At 48.0% G+C, this 17767-nt stretch overlaps 2 protein-coding genes and 1 non-coding gene across 5 annotated transcripts in view; 2 read left to right on the top strand and 1 right to left on the bottom strand.

Annotated features, from left to right (window-relative positions):
- The first annotated feature begins 2 nt into the window (after positions 1 to 2).
- Positions 3 to 109, top strand: LOC127493793 (U6 spliceosomal RNA). Its single transcript, XR_007924337.2, has one exon. It is a non-coding gene; the product is annotated as a U6 spliceosomal RNA (small nuclear RNA).
- Positions 110 to 1233: 1124 nt separating this feature from the next.
- RPS27 (ribosomal protein S27) lies at positions 1234 to 2780 on the top strand. Its single transcript, XM_002715476.5, has 4 exons — positions 1234 to 1363; positions 1630 to 1738; positions 1956 to 2066; positions 2420 to 2780. Exons 1-4 carry the CDS (start codon positions 1358 to 1360, stop codon positions 2446 to 2448), a joined length of 255 nt encoding a protein of 84 aa, XP_002715522.1. The 5' UTR covers positions 1234 to 1357; the 3' UTR covers positions 2449 to 2780.
- The window catches only part of NUP210L (nucleoporin 210 like), a 125805-nt gene continuing 110455 nt past the window's right edge, over positions 2418 to 17767 (bottom strand). For all 3 annotated transcript variants that reach the window (XM_070077685.1, XM_070077684.1, XM_002715340.5), the window contains 7 exons: positions 11953 to 12079; positions 8688 to 8837; positions 6849 to 7099; positions 6227 to 6431; positions 4080 to 4184; positions 3065 to 3139; positions 2418 to 2981 (listed from right to left, as the gene is read on the bottom strand). In XM_070077685.1, the coding sequence (XP_069933786.1) occupies positions 2881 to 2981; positions 3065 to 3139; positions 4080 to 4184; positions 6227 to 6431; positions 6849 to 7099; positions 8688 to 8837; positions 11953 to 12079 (1014 nt within the window). In that variant the 3' untranslated portion in view covers positions 2418 to 2880. The remainder of the gene's footprint in view (positions 2982 to 3064; positions 3140 to 4079; positions 4185 to 6226; positions 6432 to 6848; positions 7100 to 8687; positions 8838 to 11952; positions 12080 to 17767) is intronic.

Raw genomic sequence — 17767 nt, 5'->3', positions numbered from 1 at the left:
GTGTGCTCCCTTGGGCAGCACATATACTAAAATTGGAACAATACAGAGACGATTAGCATGGCCCCTGCGCAAGGATGACACGCAAGTTCGTGAAGCGTTCCATAAAAAAAAATTGTAAAAAGATTTTATTTGAAAGAGTTACAGACAGAGAGAGGGAGAGACAGAGAGAAGGGATCCGAGGCCAGGAGCCAGGAGCTTCTTCCGGGTCTCCCACGCGGGTGCAGGGGCCCAAGCACTTGGGCCATCTTCTACTGCTTTCCCAGGCCACAGCAGAGAGCTGGATCAGAAGACTAGCAGCTGGGACTAGAACCGGCGCCCATATGGGATGCCGGCACCACAAATGGAGACTTAGCCTACTACTCCCCAGCGCCGGCCCCCTATATTTGATTTTTATTATTTTTCTTCTTCAAAGGGAAAATATTGGAAGAAAAGATAATGTTTTAACAATGGTAAATCCTAGTAGTATTCTGGGGTGGAGAAAACATAAGGAAGACTTTGTTTTTATACCCACATCCAGAGCTGCTAAATACGGCTGGGTTGAAACAACCGCAACCGGGGGAGGTTCTGGCACACTGGCTGAGACGCGGCTTGGGGCACCCACACCAGAGTGCCTGAGTGCTGCCACTCGCTGCTCCACTGCAGATCCCAGCTTCCCGCCAGGGCGTTACGCCTCTCTCTCTCTCTCTCTCTGCTTTTCAAATAAGTAAATAAAGTAAGTATTAGTGCTACAGTTTGATTTTCAGGGGTGGCTGAGGAAAGCACCATGGCGAGCGAGCAAGCCACACCTGGGACTTCTTCATTAATTTTCAGTTACCACTATTCCTTACCATTATTTATTTATTTGAGAAGCAGAGCGCCCCCATCCGCTGGCTCACTCCCCAAATGCCCGCGATGGCTGGGGCTGGGCCTGGAACTCAGTCCGGGTCTCCCACCTACGTGGGAGGACCTGAGCCACCACCTGCTGCCTCCCGGGGTGCGCCTTAGTAGGAAGCTGCAACCGGGGGTGAGCCAGCCTGCGGGGGCACCGGACACTCAGATACGAGATGCGGGCTTTCCAAGCGGTGTCTTCAACACGGCCCCCACCACCCCGCCACGCACTACAGTTTAGAAGTATTTCATTTCTTGGCTGAGCTCTAAGCCCACCTCGGGATCGCCAGCTTCACTCTCGTCTCAGGACTGTCCGCAGACCCTCCAAACATGGCCGCCCCCTCGCGCCTCACCGCAGACGCGCGGCGAGCAGGACCTTCCCAACATGGCGGCGCAGGGCGCGCGCGTCACTTCCCGCGCGGGGCCGTATATAAGAGGCAGGATTTCCGCTTTCGCTCCTTTCCGGCGGTGACGACCGACCCACGCGAACATGCCTGTGAGTTGTAGGGGCCCGGCTTCGGCGGACGTGTCGCCCTTCTGTCCGTGAGCCGCGCTCGCGCCGGCGTCGCCCCTAGCGGGTGCCCCTTCACCGCCCGCGGTCCCGGGGGGCGCAGCGGCCCGCGGGCCCCCGCGCTGGCGGAGCGGGGAGGCGATAAGATGGCGGCCCAGCTGCGCAGACACCGGGGGCGGCGGGGGGCGTCCTCGCCGGTGTGTGGCGGGGGTTGTTTGATCGTCTGAATTCCTGCACCTCTGCCCCTTTAGCTCGCAAAGGATCTCCTGCATCCCTCTCCTGAAGAGGAGAAGAGGAAACACAAGAAGAAGCGCCTGGTGCAGAGCCCCAATTCCTACTTCATGGACGTGAAGTGCCCAGGTGAGGCGGGGCCCTGCGCCGTGCCGCGTCCTCGGAGCGGCCCGGCAGCCTCCGGTTCTTGGTTTCTAACGCTGCCCGGGAGCGTCATAACCTGCGGACGGGTCCTTCCGCGAGAACCCTGCAGACACCTTACTTGAGGGTTGGGAACACGACACTGGATTGGGAGGCACACGGGTAATTCGGGGAGAATGCTAATTCTTAAGTTTTTTTTTCCTAGGATGCTATAAAATCACCACGGTTTTCAGCCATGCACAAACGGTAGTTTTGTGCGTTGGCTGCTCCACTGTCCTCTGCCAGCCCACAGGAGGAAAAGCACGGCTTACAGAAGGTGAGTGGCTTCCTTAGGTCTTGGGGTTTGAACCTTCTGGTGAGAGTGGTCATGTAGCAGAAGCATTTTTAGACTGACTTGGACAGAGGGTGCGATTTTTTTTAAATAGATTTACTAGAAGCCATATGTTGATCTGAAGAGTATTGTCCACACCCGGTACGAAGGGGCGCTAAAGGGGCTTTATGTGGGCTCAGGGCAATGGGATCTAAGTGGCACGGGCACTGCAGGAGTTGGAAAATACAGATGCGTGTTGTGTTTCCAGGTGGATCACCAGGCATCTGCTTTGTGGGGAGGGGGAAGTGGGGCGGGCGGGCGGGCCGAGCCAGTGACCCTCTGACCCTTTCTGCTTCCAGGATGTTCCTTCAGGAGGAAGCAGCACTGAAAGCACCCTGCGCCAAGATGAGTGGGAAAGCTTCCCAATAAACACGTTTTGGATATATCCTGTTTGTTGTCTTGTTTAACTGCTAGGAAGTTGCTGCCTCAAGTATTCAGGGACAACCGAAGAGTGGAGTACTAGAGTCTCTTGGGGCAAGTAAGTGGCCAAGTACTTAAAAAAAAGTCCATTGGGGACATTTTTATCCACCTAAGCTCATTAAGAGACTACAATTTTAAAAAGAGATGGAATACAATATAAACGTTTATGTTTTCTTAGTATCGAGAACTGACAGCCTTTATAACACAAACACCTATTTTAATTAAAAAGTAACAAACCCAGTCTAGGGTCCTTTATTGACGGCCTGTGTGGGGCCTCGCTGTGTGCTGCTGAGCGGCCTGGCAGGGAAGGGCAGTCCTGGGGGGCCTGGCCAAGCACGGGTTAGTGCCTTATGCTCCATAACCAGTGCTGCAGCCGACTCTGGGCCAGTGGGGCTTGTTGATTGGTGAAGGGAGGAGGAGAGCACGGGGAAACGTAGGAACCTAGAAGCCAAAGGGGAGAGGGGAGGACAGGTTGAGTAAATGAAGCGTTCATAGCAACTTGGAAAGATGAGGACAGCGCGTACCTGGCTGTGGTGTTGCTAGAGTGGGCACGTAAACCACTGGAACGGTCTGCAGCTTGTTCAGGAAGGCGTTGTATGCTGGAAAGAGGAGCAGCAGCTGTCAGCAAAGGCCTGACTGTGCTGGAGGAAGGCTTTGCAGAGCAGCATCAGCATGGGAAGTAACGCTGCACAGTAAGGAGTCCTCTGCGTGTGGGTTTTAGATGTGGGTTCAGCAGCAGCAGGTGGAGGCTGTTGGGGGCACCATACTGAACATGCAGACATGTCAATGGTTCCTGAACACTGGTGTGACTGCGTCCTTACTGTTCAGTGCTAGCTATTACAAGTAGTGCAGAGATGATTTAAAGAACATGCAAGATTGTGTGCCGGTTCTGTGTAAACACGGTTTTCTGGAAGGGACTTGAGCATCTGGGTTCTGTTGTGGAGAAGATCCTGGAGACCCAGGGAGAGCTGTAATTTCTGTGTCTGAGGGGCGGAGCCTGCTCTCATCTGCTGATTTTTTCCCTAGTATTTGACATGGACGGGGCTGAAGCCCTGCAGGGTCAGCTGTGGAACCCAGGTGCTCTGATGAAGGCCTGGTTGTCTTAAGTGCTGGGCTCGATGCCCATCCCAACAGCTGTCATTTAACAGTAATACGTTACCATGGGGAATTTTGACTTATCCCAGTTTAACCCGTTTTAGAGTATTTTTGCCAGTTTTTGAGAAGATTGAGGGAAAACACAGGGCTGGTAATAGTGCTGTTGTATAGAACCAGCTGTGATTTTGGATGCGCTGTTAGCTTAAGGGTTAGCAGGGATGGCTGTTCTGAGGTGTCCATCACATCAGTGATAGTGTCTTGCTAGTAAGTTGAGGACCTTGAATCTTTCAGGTGGTTGGGGCTAGGGAAGCTATCTGGTTTCAGCTGCTGAAAATAATTGTGGTTGTACATCACGAATTGGATGAGATCTATGTCCTCATTTAGTTTTATGAGAAAATGAAGGCAGTTTGCTGGTCAGAAGTCCACGGTGGTAAATACACTCACCTAGAAAGATGAAAGCTGTTGATGCCAACATTGCGAAAAGGGTGAAGAAAAGGATCTGGTAAGAACCGATGAACCGCTTGATGACTCCGGAATCTGCACATTGTCCTATGCATGGTTCGTAACCAAATGAGATAATTATTAAATAACATACCTAGGGCATTTAAAGCGTAATCAACAGAGTAACAGAAGTACTGATAACTCAGGCCTCAGGAAATTGTTTTGCTTCTCAGCAGAGAGAAGAGACCTTCAGTGCAACTGTACTTGACTGCTCCACTTTCTGGCGTCCCAGCTCCTGAGTGATAAAATCCCCCCGACTCCTGAGCTGGCACTTCTTCCTCAGGTGTAAATCCTTTGCCACCTTTCCCTCTCCTTTGCACTTTAACCCAGGCGATGGCTGATTCAGTTTATAGTTGATTGCTCTGACCTGAAACACTCTTTAGATCCGCAACAGCCTCTTCAGGCCGGGGAGTCCCTGGTCTCTTCAGGATATATTTCTAGGAAGCACCCCGACCTACCGATTCTCAGGAAAATGTCAGACTCGTATCTCTGAAACATTTGCTCATGTCATTATTCAGCGCTTATAAATGAACAAACTCCAAATTGAATTTTTTCTTCCCCATACGAGCACATAACAGTATTTGTCTTGTTCGGGTTTATTTTACTTAACATACTTATGAACTCTTAGCTGGTCTCACTCCTCACTGTAATATTACTCTTCACACTATTTACAAACAACTTCACTTGGAAGAATTTGAGGTTGCCTAAAGTACACACTGGAGGGTTCTCTACACTGAGCCCTGACCAGGTCCCACTGTTTAAACCTTTGGTCTTTCTATTGTAAACCTTTGGTCTTTCTATTGTCTGAGTCGGAGTCCAAACAAAACTTGGATGGCAGATTACTAACTTTTCTAACGTTCTTGCGTGCACTGGTATGTTATGATACTGAATTCTTGTCTCCCCAGTCTGGCTGTGTCTTAAATTTGATTTCTTATGCAACAGGAACTTGCTGCATATGCCAGCAGGCCTGTGTGTGCCTCTGAAAGCTGAAGATGGGACTGGATATTTGCATCCTGTCCCTCCAGCCCACCATGCTTGTGCGCTCTCCCTGCCCCCACCCCCCCCCCCCCCCCGCCTGCATTCCTCTCTACCTCTAAGAAGTTTAGGGTGCTCAATTCTTTCTGCCATAGGTGATTCTGGCAGCTGAGAAAATGAATCTTGGCTCAGAATGATGCTTTTAAATGCATAAAACACCTGGGAATAAAATTTGATTTACGTACAGTTAACCAAAAGAATAAGCCTAGTTTCTGACATGGTCATATTGTATAGTTAGCAAAATGTTAAGCCTAATTAGTGATCAGGAACTGAATTAAATATAATTACTAATAGCAACAAAAGTGCAGGTGCAAGTCTGGTTAATTTATCTGGGCTCTTGGTGACAAAAGGAGTGCTAACTTGGTTAACTGAAAAGTTGCAGGCTCTCCTTCCCTCCAAGTTGGGGTCCATGGACTCTACAGCCTGGCCAACAGGTGAGAGTCCATGTGGTGGGACCTGAGCATCCAGTTTCCTCAACTTCCTGGAGTAAGTGGAGTTAGAACAATGCAGGTAGTGCTTAGACTTAACCAGTACATACGAGGTAGCCGTGAAAACCAAACCTTTGTTGTCAGGTGTTGTATAGCTTTCCACCCAGTGTGCTCCCAGTAATTGAGAAATTTTGTCCCCCTTGTGGGGAAGTGGATGTGACAGTATCAGGAGAAATGGTTCTCCAGCTTTTGTAACGCCTCCTCACATAACTGTTCCCATTACATCCAAACATAGCAATTTCTAAACTAGGTAATGGCCTGGATTCAGGGTTTCTGGAAGCTAAGTCTTGTTTAAGGGTTTTCAACATTTGTCCGTTGCCTAATGGCAAAAGAGCTGCTAAAACTTGAAAGTTTACAAAGCTAACAAAAACGTGGATTAAGTATACAATCTAGGGTTAAGAAAGCTACCTCCGGGTTCTGTTTTGGGTAGGTTTGGAAGTTAGCAATACTCCAGATAGTTTGCGTAGTCTTGGACAGGTGCTGAATGCTTCCCATTAACAAAGCCGTGAGTAATACATTCTATCTTCTTTCCCCTTTAGATTAAAAATAGGAGTCCTGAATGCTCACCTGCACCAGACTTATCCTTCATAACTCTCACTACCACAGCCTCACTCTGACTGGTGAGCACGCAGGAAATATTGATGAAAACTGGTGATGCCATCTGCTGGAAGGAAGTGAAGTTGACCACTCTCACAGGGTAGACGGCCAGGCCAGGCACCAGGGGAGAGCGCCTGTGGCCAGAGACCACTAGAACTGGGGAGCTGGGGGAGACCTTGGAGGAAAAAAATAAAAGAGCACTTGTTTGAGAGAAGAATATGTTCCATTTTCAAACATAAAGGAATTATCAAGATACGGATGGCTAGCTAGTCAGCTGGCACCTCTTGATGTATTAAAAAGATCAGGGAAGAAAATGAGCTGTGTGAGTACAGTGACTGCAGAGGAATTTGAACTAGAATCCTAAGGATTGTTTTGCAGGAGGCAGTGGTGTTGCCAGGAAGACAGTGCCCATACATTGCTGACTTGCAGCCTGTCTGGCGCTGTGAAGGGCACAGGATGGCTTTATTTGATTTAAGAGTTTCCCATGGTGATTCATACTAGGAAACTGGTTTCTCTTTGACCCTTGGAATGAGAATGGAAAAAATATCCTATTTTCAAATCCCTGATCTCCTGTTTTAATTCCTTAACTTACCTCAAGTTTCTCAAGAACTCTGTCCACTCCCAGTACTCTTATCTCCCCAATGTCTTGTTTGTGACTTAGAACCAGTTCTGACTGGTTGATGTAAAAGGCTGGGGTGAAAGGAATGAGGATTCTTTGCATTCCATTCTTGCTCCGTTCGCTGACCAGTGTGGCCCACCCATAGACAGAGGTGTCAGCCACGCTGAGGGCCTGGAGCAGCTCCCGGGACTGCTGCCGAACCTTGATTAGGCAAACATAAACCCCTGGGAAGAAAGGGAAAATTGAGCCAATTTAATTAGGCATAAGAAGGAAAAATGGTGTGCAAGTTCAGCAGAAGGAAATGTGAAGCCAGTGTTGAGTATTTCAAATCAGCACATTATTGGCAATTGTGAGAATACCAAAGAAAAAGACCTAGGGAAAAGCAAAGCCAAATGGTAAGTTAGTGGGTCAGGGAATGCTAAATAATAGAATATAAGGATGGCAATTCAGGACTGAGGCTGAGTAAAACAAAGTTTTATGTTGGTGACATTGGGAAAGGATTTGTGAAAGACAAGTTTGAGGGTGGTTTAAACTTATCAGATTACTTCTTGAGGTCCTTACAAGTTTGTTTTTTATTTGGAAGGCAGAATGACAGAGGTAAGTCTTCATCTGCTGGTTTACCCCAAAAACACCAGCCAAGGCTGGGCCAGACCAAAACCAGAAGCCAGGGACTCCTTCCAGGTGTCAGGAATGCGGCATCCCAAGTGATGGATTTAATTTCTGTGCCACACACCTACCCCATTTGTTAGCTATCCTTTGACATGTCTGACATCTGTTGTGAGATCACTTCATACGTGGGAGTACCGCAGTTGCCCATTCCTACCCAGTCATACATTGTCACTAGATACCTAAAAACTGCATCTTTTTAAAAGTTTTAAAATGTTCTTCATTTGAAAGACATTTATCCACTGGTTCACTCCCCAGATACCTGCAAAAGCTCAGGCTGGACCAGGCTAAAGCCAGGAGCCAGGAACCAGGAATTCCATCTGGGTCTCCCATGTTAATGACAGGGGCCCAAGCAATGGAGCTGTCATCTGCTGCCTCCTCGGGCATGCAGTAGGAAGCGGATTGGAAGCAGAGGAGCTGGGACTCATCCATGCACTCCATATTGGATCCTTAACTGCTATGCCAAATGCCTGCCCCTTTGATCATATTTTTTTGGGGAAAAAGCCCAGGGTTCTGTGTTGTCTGGGACGTACTGTTTGCGTCTGGCATGCTCCCGGTCATGCGACTAAATGTCATTTTTCTTTCTGCTCTAGCATGCCACATTTATCTCTTTAACTCCGTGCATTAAGAAAATTAATAGCTTGATTGTCTCCTTGTACCTCTAGCTCCTGTCCTGGTACCAGGTATCACATGCGGTGCCCAGCAGTTTGCAGAGTGAGCCTTCCGTTGGGGGTGGTTCAGACTGCCTGGCCTAGGAACAGAGGCTCTCCCGTGGTGTAGTACCACCCTGTGTCTGCTTTTCATTGGACCTGAATCCTTTTACATCGTTTGAGTAACCACCTATTTCTCTTCTGCACTTGTTAATAGTACTCTGGAATATCTTCCAGTTAAAACATGTAATTGCTGCTACTTGCTGGGATTAAACACGATAGAGCCTCCTAGATGTAATGGGGACTAAGTGAATTCTAGAAAAATTCTAGGCATGTGTTAAACGTTTGTAGAATGGGTTGAACACAAATATTGATTGAAAGATTCCATAGTTTTATACTCAAAACAGATGAAACTGGCAAGTATAAACACAGTCCAGTAGGAAAGTAACAAACAGGAAGGCAAAAGGGGGAACCAGATTCAGCTGGTGGAACCCACCTTTTTCCATGCTGAAGTCTGAATGAACATGAAAGACTTTGCTTGCAGGAATGTCTAGCAAAGTATTACTGAATTGGACGTGGCATAGCAGGAGGGTCTCTGGAAGAAGGACGTCTGTGATGGCCAAGGCCTGACTGGTAGTACAGGACCCTGAAAGGCAGAACATAGATGTCATTGACAAGCATTTGTAGAAGGAGGAAACATTATATAGAGGCAATTTGGTATAAAAGCAACAAAGACGGTTATTTCTGGCAGGCCCTGCTGCTGTCAAGATGGAAAAATGAGTCACCCTTGCCTTTTGCCAGTTTTTGAATGACTACAGTTGGGGCTTCCATTATCAATGTCATAAATAGTGGTGTCTTTTTTGTTGCTGCTGTTAACATTTATTTGAAAGGCAGGGGGAGAGGGAGATCTTCCATCCTGTGGTTCACTTCCAGTGGCTGCAATGGCCAGGGCTGGACCAGGCTGGGGCCTAGAGTTTCTTCCAATTCTCCCACTTGGGTGGCAGGAACCATGGTACTTGGGCCCTCTTCTGCTGCTTTCCCAGGCACATTAGCAGGGAGCTGGATTGGAAGAGGAGCAAAACCAGCACCTGTATGATATGCCATTGTCACAGCAGCCTAACCTGCCACACCACAAGGTCAGCCCCAGATGGTGACTTGTTTCAAATAATTTTGGGAGTAAGATGACAGGGGAGTTGGGTAACTATTAAGAATAAAGCACTGGGGCTGACGCTGTGGTGTAGCTGGTGAAGCCACTGCTTCCTTCAGGGCCAGCACCCCGTGTGGGCGCCAGTTCAAGTCTTGGCTGCTCCATTTCTGACCCAGCTCCCTGCTGATGTGCTTGAGAGCTCAGTGGAAGGTGGTCTAAGTCCTGGGCCCCCGCGTTCATGTGGGAGATCCAGAAGCAGCTCCGGGCTTCCGATTGGCCTAGCTCTGGCTGTTGTGGCCATTTGGGGAGTGAACCAGTGTTTGGAAGATCTCTCTCTGCCTCTGCCTCTCTGTAACTCTGCCTTCCAAATAAATCTTAACAAAAAAAAGCACTACAGGTGGGAGGTAGCTTTTAAATCTAGAAAGGTTTGTTTTCTATAACTAATTGTAGGATTCAAGCCAAAAATCTCCAGAGCTTTATCACAGTGGTGCCTCACAGGAGGCCTGATACCATGGTTGGTTCAGCTCATTGTGTGGAACCAGGATCCTGCTCCAAAGCTTTGCCTCTGCACGGTTTCTCTGGTTCAGTTTGCTGAAGCTCGTTTTCATCACTGATAGTCTGAATCATTTGCAGTCTACCAGCAATATCAAAAGGACTAATGAAAGATATTTCTCAACAAAGTAGGTTGTGATTTTAGAAAGATTCAGAGGTAGGGCCGGCGCCGCGGCTCACTAGGCTAATCCTCCGCCTTGCGGCGCCGGCACACCAGGTTCTAGTCCTGGTTGGGGCGCTGGATTCTGTCCCGGTTGCCCCTCTTCCAGGCCAGCTCTCTGCTGTGGCCCGGGAGTGCAGTGGAGGATGGCCCAAGTGCTTGGGCCCTGCACCCCATGGGAGAACAGGAGAAGCACCTGGCTCCTGCCATCGGATCAGCGCGGTGTACCGGCCGCAGCGTGCCTGCCGTGGCAGCCGTTGGAGGGTGAACCAACGGCAAAAGGAAGACCTTTCTCTCTGTCTCTCTCTCTCACTGTCCACTCTGCCTGTCAAAAATGAAAAAAGAAAAAGAATTATTTTCTTTATTTTAAAGACAGAGTTACAGAGACTGGTAGAGCCAGAGAGAGAGGTCTTCCATTCCCCTGGTTCACTCCCCAAATGACCGCAACAGCCAGAGCTGAGCTGATCTGGAGCCAGGAGCCAGGAGCTTCTTCTGGGTCTCCTATGCAGGTGCAGGGGCCCAAGGACTTGGACCATCCTCTACTGCTTTCCCAGGCCTTAGAAGAGAGTTGGATCAGAAGAGGAGCAGCCAGGACATGAACTGGCGCCCATATGGGATACTGGTGCTGCAGGCTGGGGCTTTAACCCACTGCACTACAGCGCCAGCCCCTAAAATATTTTAATTCTAATAATTGAAGGAAAAAGTTGATCTATGTTGGCCCAAGTGCTTGGGCCCTGCACCCCATGGGAGACCAGGAGAAGCACCTGGCTCCTGCCTTCGGATCAGTGTGGTGCGCCGGCCGCGGCGGCCATTGGAGGGTGAACCAACGGCAAAAGGAAGACCTTCCTCTCTGTTTCTCTCACTGTCCACTCTGTCAAAAAAAAAAAAAAAAAGTTACTCTATGTTGATGTTACAGGTTTGCCTGCTTGGTTTTGATGTTCTCTTGGCTAAAAAAAAATAAACAACCAAGATTTTAAAACAGGTGAAATTTTTAAAGTGTTTGTTCATTTGAAAGGTAAAGCAACAAAGAGATTTCGATCTCCCATCTTCTGATTCACTCCCCAGATGACTACAACAGCTGAGCAGGCCAGGAGCCAGGACCCCATCTGGGTCTCCCCCATGGGTAGCAGGGACTTATAAACGAAGTTGAGCTGCTGCTGGGATGTGAACTGGACGTGAACTCTGGTATGGGATGCTGGCATTGCAAGCTGAGCTCAACCTGCAGTCTACAACACTTGCTGCATTTTTCACTTTTAAAAGGAAATACTGTATGATAAGCTGGACCAGAAGTGGAGCAGCTGGATCATGCCTGCACTGCAGGCGGTGGCTTTATCCGCTATGCCACGGTGCTGGCCCCAAGAATCTATTTTAAAACTAGAAAGACAGTAGTGACTAAGTTGAGCTTATTACTAATTCAGTGAATTTCTGAGATCTTACAGACTTTTTAAGATTTATTTATTTGAAAAGCTGAGATACAAAGAAGGAGAGAGAGAAAAAGAGAATGAGAATCTTCCATCCACTGGTTCACTGGCTGGGGCTGGGCCAGGCCAAAGCCAGGAGCCAGGAGCTTTTTCTGGGTTTCCCACATGTGTGCAAGGGCCCAAGTACTTGGGGCATCTTCCACTGTTTTTCCCGTGCACATTAGCAGGGAGTTGTATCGAAGTCGAGCAGCTGCTATGCAAACCAGCACCCTTATGAGATGCCGGCACTGCAGGCAGAGGCTTAACCTCTACAGCACAGTGCCGACCCTGGTCTCGTGCATTTCTATGATTAATTTGTGAAGATAGTCCATTTTTTTAGAGAGTCAGTTTTGAAATAAAAGGAAACTTAGATTACTAATCTAAAGTGGCAAATGAATTGAGGGGAGATGGGGACAATCAGACCTATGAAGGAATTCCTGACCTTTAAGATTGACACCGTTTCTGCCAGTGGTGATGAACAGCTTGAAAGCAGTTGAATTGGGGGTGTTGGTGAGGTAAGTCTTGAGGTCATAACTGAGCGTTAATCTTGATGATGCATTGACCACCACCTGTCAGCAAATCAGAGGAAAATCTGCACTACAGTATGCACAGAATCTGGTTCCTTCCATCTCGCCCTCTTCACTTACTTGCATGGAAGCTTCTGTTTCACAGAAATAGGCTGTCCTAGTGATCACGTATTTGAGAACTCAAAGTCGATTTACTTTTGAGAATAACATGCTTTATAGAAGTAAACTTTTGTCCCTTGTTTTTGACATATTTTCCTTTTGTATGAATCCCTATTGATGCAGCCTTGAAAATAATTACAACTGTCCTTGTCCCTCCAGTTGCACATAATCTAATCCATTTCTGAAACTTCACAGTACCTTGTTCCTCTCAATGTATTTGCAATACTGTCTTATATTGCAAATATTTTCTTTTTTTAAACATCTGTTTGAGAGGCAGAGTGCTTTCCCATCTGCTGGTTCATGCCCCAAATGCCTGCAACAGTTAGAACTAGACCAGGTGGAAGCCAGGAACTGGGAACCCAGTCCAGGCCTCTTATATGGGTGGGTGGGACCCAACTACTTGAGCTATCACCTGCTGCCTTCCAGGGAGCTACATTCAGGAAACAAAGTAAGACTCAAACCCAGGTTATTCCGATATGGAATGTGGGCATTTGTTGTGGTTGATTTCTCAACAATGTTGCAGTGGATTCATTTCTGAGAGGAGGAGCGTGGTGGGGGCAAGAGGTGCGGAGTCACCACACAGACCCCAGGAGTCCGGTGAAAGCCAGCTTGAGGCAAGCAGCCCACAGACTCGTTTATTTCAGTTAGTACAACAGCTTATACAGTCAAGACCAGCCAATCCAGTCAAGGGGCGGTCTATGCCCAACCAATCACAGCCTGTTGCCAGGCATTTTCCAAAGCCAGCCAATCACATCCTGTTGCCAGGCAGGCTCCGTTGCCAGGTGGGCTTCGAAGCCATTCCTGAGTAACTGACACTCGCTTGCCAGTGGCCATCTTGGCATGGCCTTATTCCACCACATTCCTGTTTCCATGTGGTCTCCATACGCAGCTGTGCCTGTCTTAGGTTGTCCCCCAGGGGATCTTACCTGTCATTGACTAACCAGCACTCAAATCGAGAGACCACAGGCATTTTTTTTTTTCTTTTTAAGATTTACTCATTCGGGGCTGGTGCTGTGGCATAGTGAGTTAAGCCACCGCCTGCAGTGCTGGCATCCCATAGGGGCGCCGGTTCTAGTCCCGGCTGCTCTTCTTCTTGTCCAGCTCTCTGCTATGGCCTGAGAAAGCGGTAGAAGATGCCCCAAGTCCTTGGGCCCCTGCACCCACGTGGGAGACCCAGAAGAAGCTCCTGGCTCCTGACTTCAGATCAGTGCAGCTCAGGCCGTTACAGCCAACTGGGGAGTTAACCAGCGGATGGAAGACTCTCTCTGTCTCTCCTTCTCTCTGTGTAACTCTGACTTTCAATTAAAATAAATACAATCTAAAAAAAAGAGATGTACTCATTTATTTGAAAGGCAGAATGAGAGATAGAGAGATCCTCCATTATCCACTGATTCACTTCCTAAATGCCCTTAATAGCTATGGCTGGGCCAGGTTGAAGCCAGGAGCCTGGAACTCCATCCAGTTCTCTCATGTAAGTGTCAAGGGCCCAAGCCCTCCTGCTGCCTTTCCAGGTGCATTTTCAGGAAGCTGAACTGTAAAGTGGAGCAGCTGGGACTCAACCACAGTGCTCAGACATGGATGCTGGCATCAGAAGCAGTGGCTTAATCCACTGTACCATAACATGAGCCCCAAATGTGGGCATCTTGACACTAGGCCAAAGGCTTCCCACAGGTTTTTTTTTTTTTTTTTAAAGATGCATTTATTTATTTGAAAGAGTTACACAGAGAAGGAGAGGCAGAGAGAGAGAGGGAGGTCTTCCATCTGCTGGTTCACTCCCCAATTGACTGCAATGGTTGGATCTGTGTTGATCTGAAGCCAGGAGCCAAGAGCCTCCTCCGGGTCTCCCACATGAGTGCAGGGGCCCAAGGACTTGGCTGTAGCAGAGAGCTGGATTAGAAGTGGAGAAGCCAGAACTTGAACCAGTGCCCATATGGGATGCTGGTACTGCAAGCAGCAGCTTTACCTCGTATGCCACAGCCCCAGCCCCTCCCCACAGGTTTTTATACTTATTAGATTCTAAGATTCTAATTCATCTTTATACAACCTGTACAATGCTTTGTATATAAAGCAAGTATTTCATGATTGTTTCTCAAATATCTCCAATTTAAATGTAACATACTATCCATTTTCCATATTACTACCAGAGGGTGGTTGTTGTTTATACTCAAGAACCCTAAAATCCAAATTAGTTACATTAAGAGCTCAATGAAGGGGGCCGGCGCCTTGGCATAGTAGGCTAAGCCTCCTGGGCACTGGTTTGAGTCCAAGCTTTTCTCCTTGTGATCTAGCTCTCTGCTGTGGCCTGGGAGAGCAGTAGAATATGGCCCAAGCCCTTGGGCCCCTGCACCCACATGGGAGACCTGGAAGAAGCTCCCTGGCCCAGCTCCCTGGCCGTTGTGACCATTTGGGGAGTGAACCAGTGGATGGAAGTTCTGTCTTAACCCTCTCTGTGTCTGTAACTTTGCCTTTCAAATAAATAAATAAAATCTTCAGAAAAAGAGCTCATTGAAGGAATGAGTGTTGTCCATTTCATCTTTGTACTTCCAGAGGCCAGCACAATGCCTGACACCTAACACCTAACAGGCTTCAGTGAATGTCTGCTAATTTATGAGTGAATAAATAAGGATTTTACAAAGTACACAAACTAGAATATAAGCGACCTTTGGCTTCTCTGTAGCAGCCATTCCCTCTCTTCTGTGACACTCTGTCCTTGCCTTTCTAGTCCCTAGCCCCTTCTCAGTCTCTTCCTACTTCTCTGCTTAGGATACAGGGTCTCTGAATGTCACCCAATTGTTCCCTCTCTACCCCTATAAACCTATGTAGAGGCCACCCTGATGTATTCATTCTTCTTCAAATGCAACATGTATTTTTTTTTTTTTTAAGATTTATTCATTTATTTGAAAGAGTTAAGACAGAGAGGAGAGGGGCTGGCGCTGTGGCGCAGTGGGCTAACGCCTTGGCCTGAAGCGCCAGCATCCCATATGGGTGCTGGTTCTAGTTCCAGCTGCTCCTCTTCTGATCCAGCTCTCTGCTGTGGACTGGGAAAGCAGTAGAATATGGCCCAAGTCCTTGGGCCCCTGCACCCACGTGGGAGACCTGGAAGAAGCTCCCGGCTCCTGGCTCCTGGCTGCGGATCAGCGCAGCTCCGGCCGTTGTGGCCAACTGGGGAGTGAACCATCGGATGAAAGACCTCTCTCTCTGCCTCTCTTCTCTTCTCTCTGTATAACTCTGACTTTCGAATAATAATAATAAAAAAAAATCTTAAAAAAAAAAAAAAGAGGCCGGCGCCGCGGCTCAATAGGCTAATCCTCCACCTAGCGGCGCCGGCACACTGGGTTCTAGTCCCAGTCGGGGTGCCGAATTCTGTCCCAGTTGCCCCTCTTCCAGGCCAGCTCTCTGCTGTGGCCAGGGAGTGCAGTGAAGGATGGCCCAAGTCCTTGGGCCCTGCACCCTACGAGAGACCAGGATAAGTACCTGGCTCCTGCCATCGGATCAGGGTGGTGCGCCGGCTGCAGCACGCCGGCTGCGGCGTCCATTGGAGGGTGAACCAACGGAAAAAGGAAGACCTTTCTCTCTGTCTCTCTCTCTCACTGTCCACTCTGCCTGTCAAAAAAAAAAAAAAAAAAAAAAAAAAAAAAAAAAAAAAAAAAAAAAAAAAGGAGAGATGCTGCTGGTTCACTCCCCAGATGGCTGCAACAGCCAGGACTGTGCCAGGCACAAGCCAGGAGCCAGGAGCTTTATCCCGGTCTTTCACATGGGTGCAGGGGCTCAAGTACTCAGCCATCTTCTGCTGCTTTTTCCAGGCCATTAGCAGGGAGCTGGATCAGAAATGGAGCAGCCAGGACATGAACCACCGCCAATATGGATGTCAGTGTCAGGTGGTGGCTCTACCTGCTATACTACAATGCTGGCCCTGCGACATGTACTTCTATTTGCCTTTGCACATCTTATTTACTCTGTCTTCTCCCCTTTTTTCTGAATAGTGGATTCCTAATCCTCGGGACTCAGTTTACATATCTGTCACCTCTGGAAAATCCAGCATTAACACTGAGGCAGAATACACAGCTCTCTTCCGTATTCTAAGAGGATTTCTGCCCACATCCTATTTTATATAACCCAGACTGACTGATCCTCCCTTCTCCAAAACTGTTCCATCTAGTCTTTGTTTTTGTTTTTTAGAGACATAGTGGGAGAGTCAGGGACAGAGAGAAGAGAGCAAGCAAGCGAGCGAGCACTGGTTTACTCTCCAAATGCCCCCAACAGCCAAAGGTGGGAGCCTGGAACTCAATCTAGGTCTCCCATGTGGGTGGGACTCAACTACTTGAGCCATCATTGTGCCTTCTGGGGTCTGTGTCATAGGAAGGTAGAACTGGGCACCAGAGCAGGGACTTGAACCCAGACACTCCAGTATATGACGCAGGAGTACAAACACCTCAGCTTCTAGGCCTACTGCTTGGCCCTCAATGCACAGTCTTTCACTTTAGATGATAACATTATATTTTAATTGTTTGATCAAAAACCCAAAACATTCTTGAATCTCTTATCTGTTACATATAATGTCAGGAAATTTATTAGCTCTACCTATAAAATACCTAGAATCTGATCAACTTCTCACCACTTTCTTTGTTACCATTTGGATCTGCCATCATATTTCATCGTATTAATTTTGTAGACTCCCCAAATGGTTTTTCAGCTTCTATCTTTGCCTCTAATTCTCTTTTTTTTTTTTTTTTTTTAAAAAGATTTATTTATTTACTTGAAAGTCAGAGTTGCACAGAGAGAGAGGAGAGGCAGAGAGAGAGTGAGTGAGTACTGTCTTCCATCCACTGGTTCACTCCCCAACTGACCGCAACAGCCGGAGCTTTGCTGATCCAAAGCCAGGAGCCAGGAGCTTCTTCCAGGTCTCCCATGCGGGTGCAGGGGCCCAAGGGCTTGGGCCATCTTCTACTGATTTTCCAGGCCATAGCACAGAGCTGGACTGGAAGAGGAGCAACTGGGACTAGAACCCAGTGCCCATATGGGATGCTGGCGCTTCAGGCCAGGGCATTAACCCACTATGCTACAGCGCTGGCCCCTCTAATTCTCTTACCAACTGGTAGTCACGGTGGTCTCTTAAAACTTACATCTGATTAGTCATTCTTCTGGATAAGAATCCTAAGCACTGGTGCTGGTGTTGTGGTGCAGAGGTTTAAGCTGCCACTCGCAATGCTGGCAGCCCATATTGGAGTGCTGATTTGAGTCTTGGCTGCTCTATTTCCAAACCAGTTTTTTTTTTTTTTTTTTTTTTTTTTTTTTTTTTTTTTTTTTTTTTTTAAGATTTACTTATTTATTTGGAAGGCAGTTACAGAGAGAGAGAGAGGGAGATACAGAGAGAAGTCTTCCATCCACTGATTTACTCACTGAATGGCTACAACAGTTGGAGATGGGCAGGTCCAAGGCCAGAAGCCAGGAGCTTCTTCCAGGTCTCCCACATGAGTGGTATTAGCTCAAGCATCTTCCTCTGCTTTCCCACACGCATTAGCAGGGAACTAGATTGGAAGTAGAGCAGCTGGGACTTGAACCAGAGCCCAT

The sequence above is a fragment of the Oryctolagus cuniculus genome, chromosome 7 (genome assembly GCF_964237555.1).
Source record: "Oryctolagus cuniculus chromosome 7, mOryCun1.1, whole genome shotgun sequence".
Taxonomy (NCBI): Eukaryota; Metazoa; Chordata; class Mammalia; order Lagomorpha; family Leporidae; genus Oryctolagus; species Oryctolagus cuniculus.
The sequence above is the reverse complement of the archived record's forward strand: the minus strand, read 5'-3'. Positions and strand labels throughout refer to the sequence as shown.

Excerpts from the sequence above, each read along its gene's own strand:
- RPS27 (XM_002715476.5), top strand. Across the intron at positions 1,739-1,955 it reads CATGGACGTGAAGTGCCCAG|GATGCTATAAAATCACCACG; the intron begins GTGAGGCGGGGC and ends TTTTTTTCCTAG. Across the intron at positions 2,067-2,419 it reads AAAAGCACGGCTTACAGAAG|GATGTTCCTTCAGGAGGAAG; the intron begins GTGAGTGGCTTC and ends TTCTGCTTCCAG.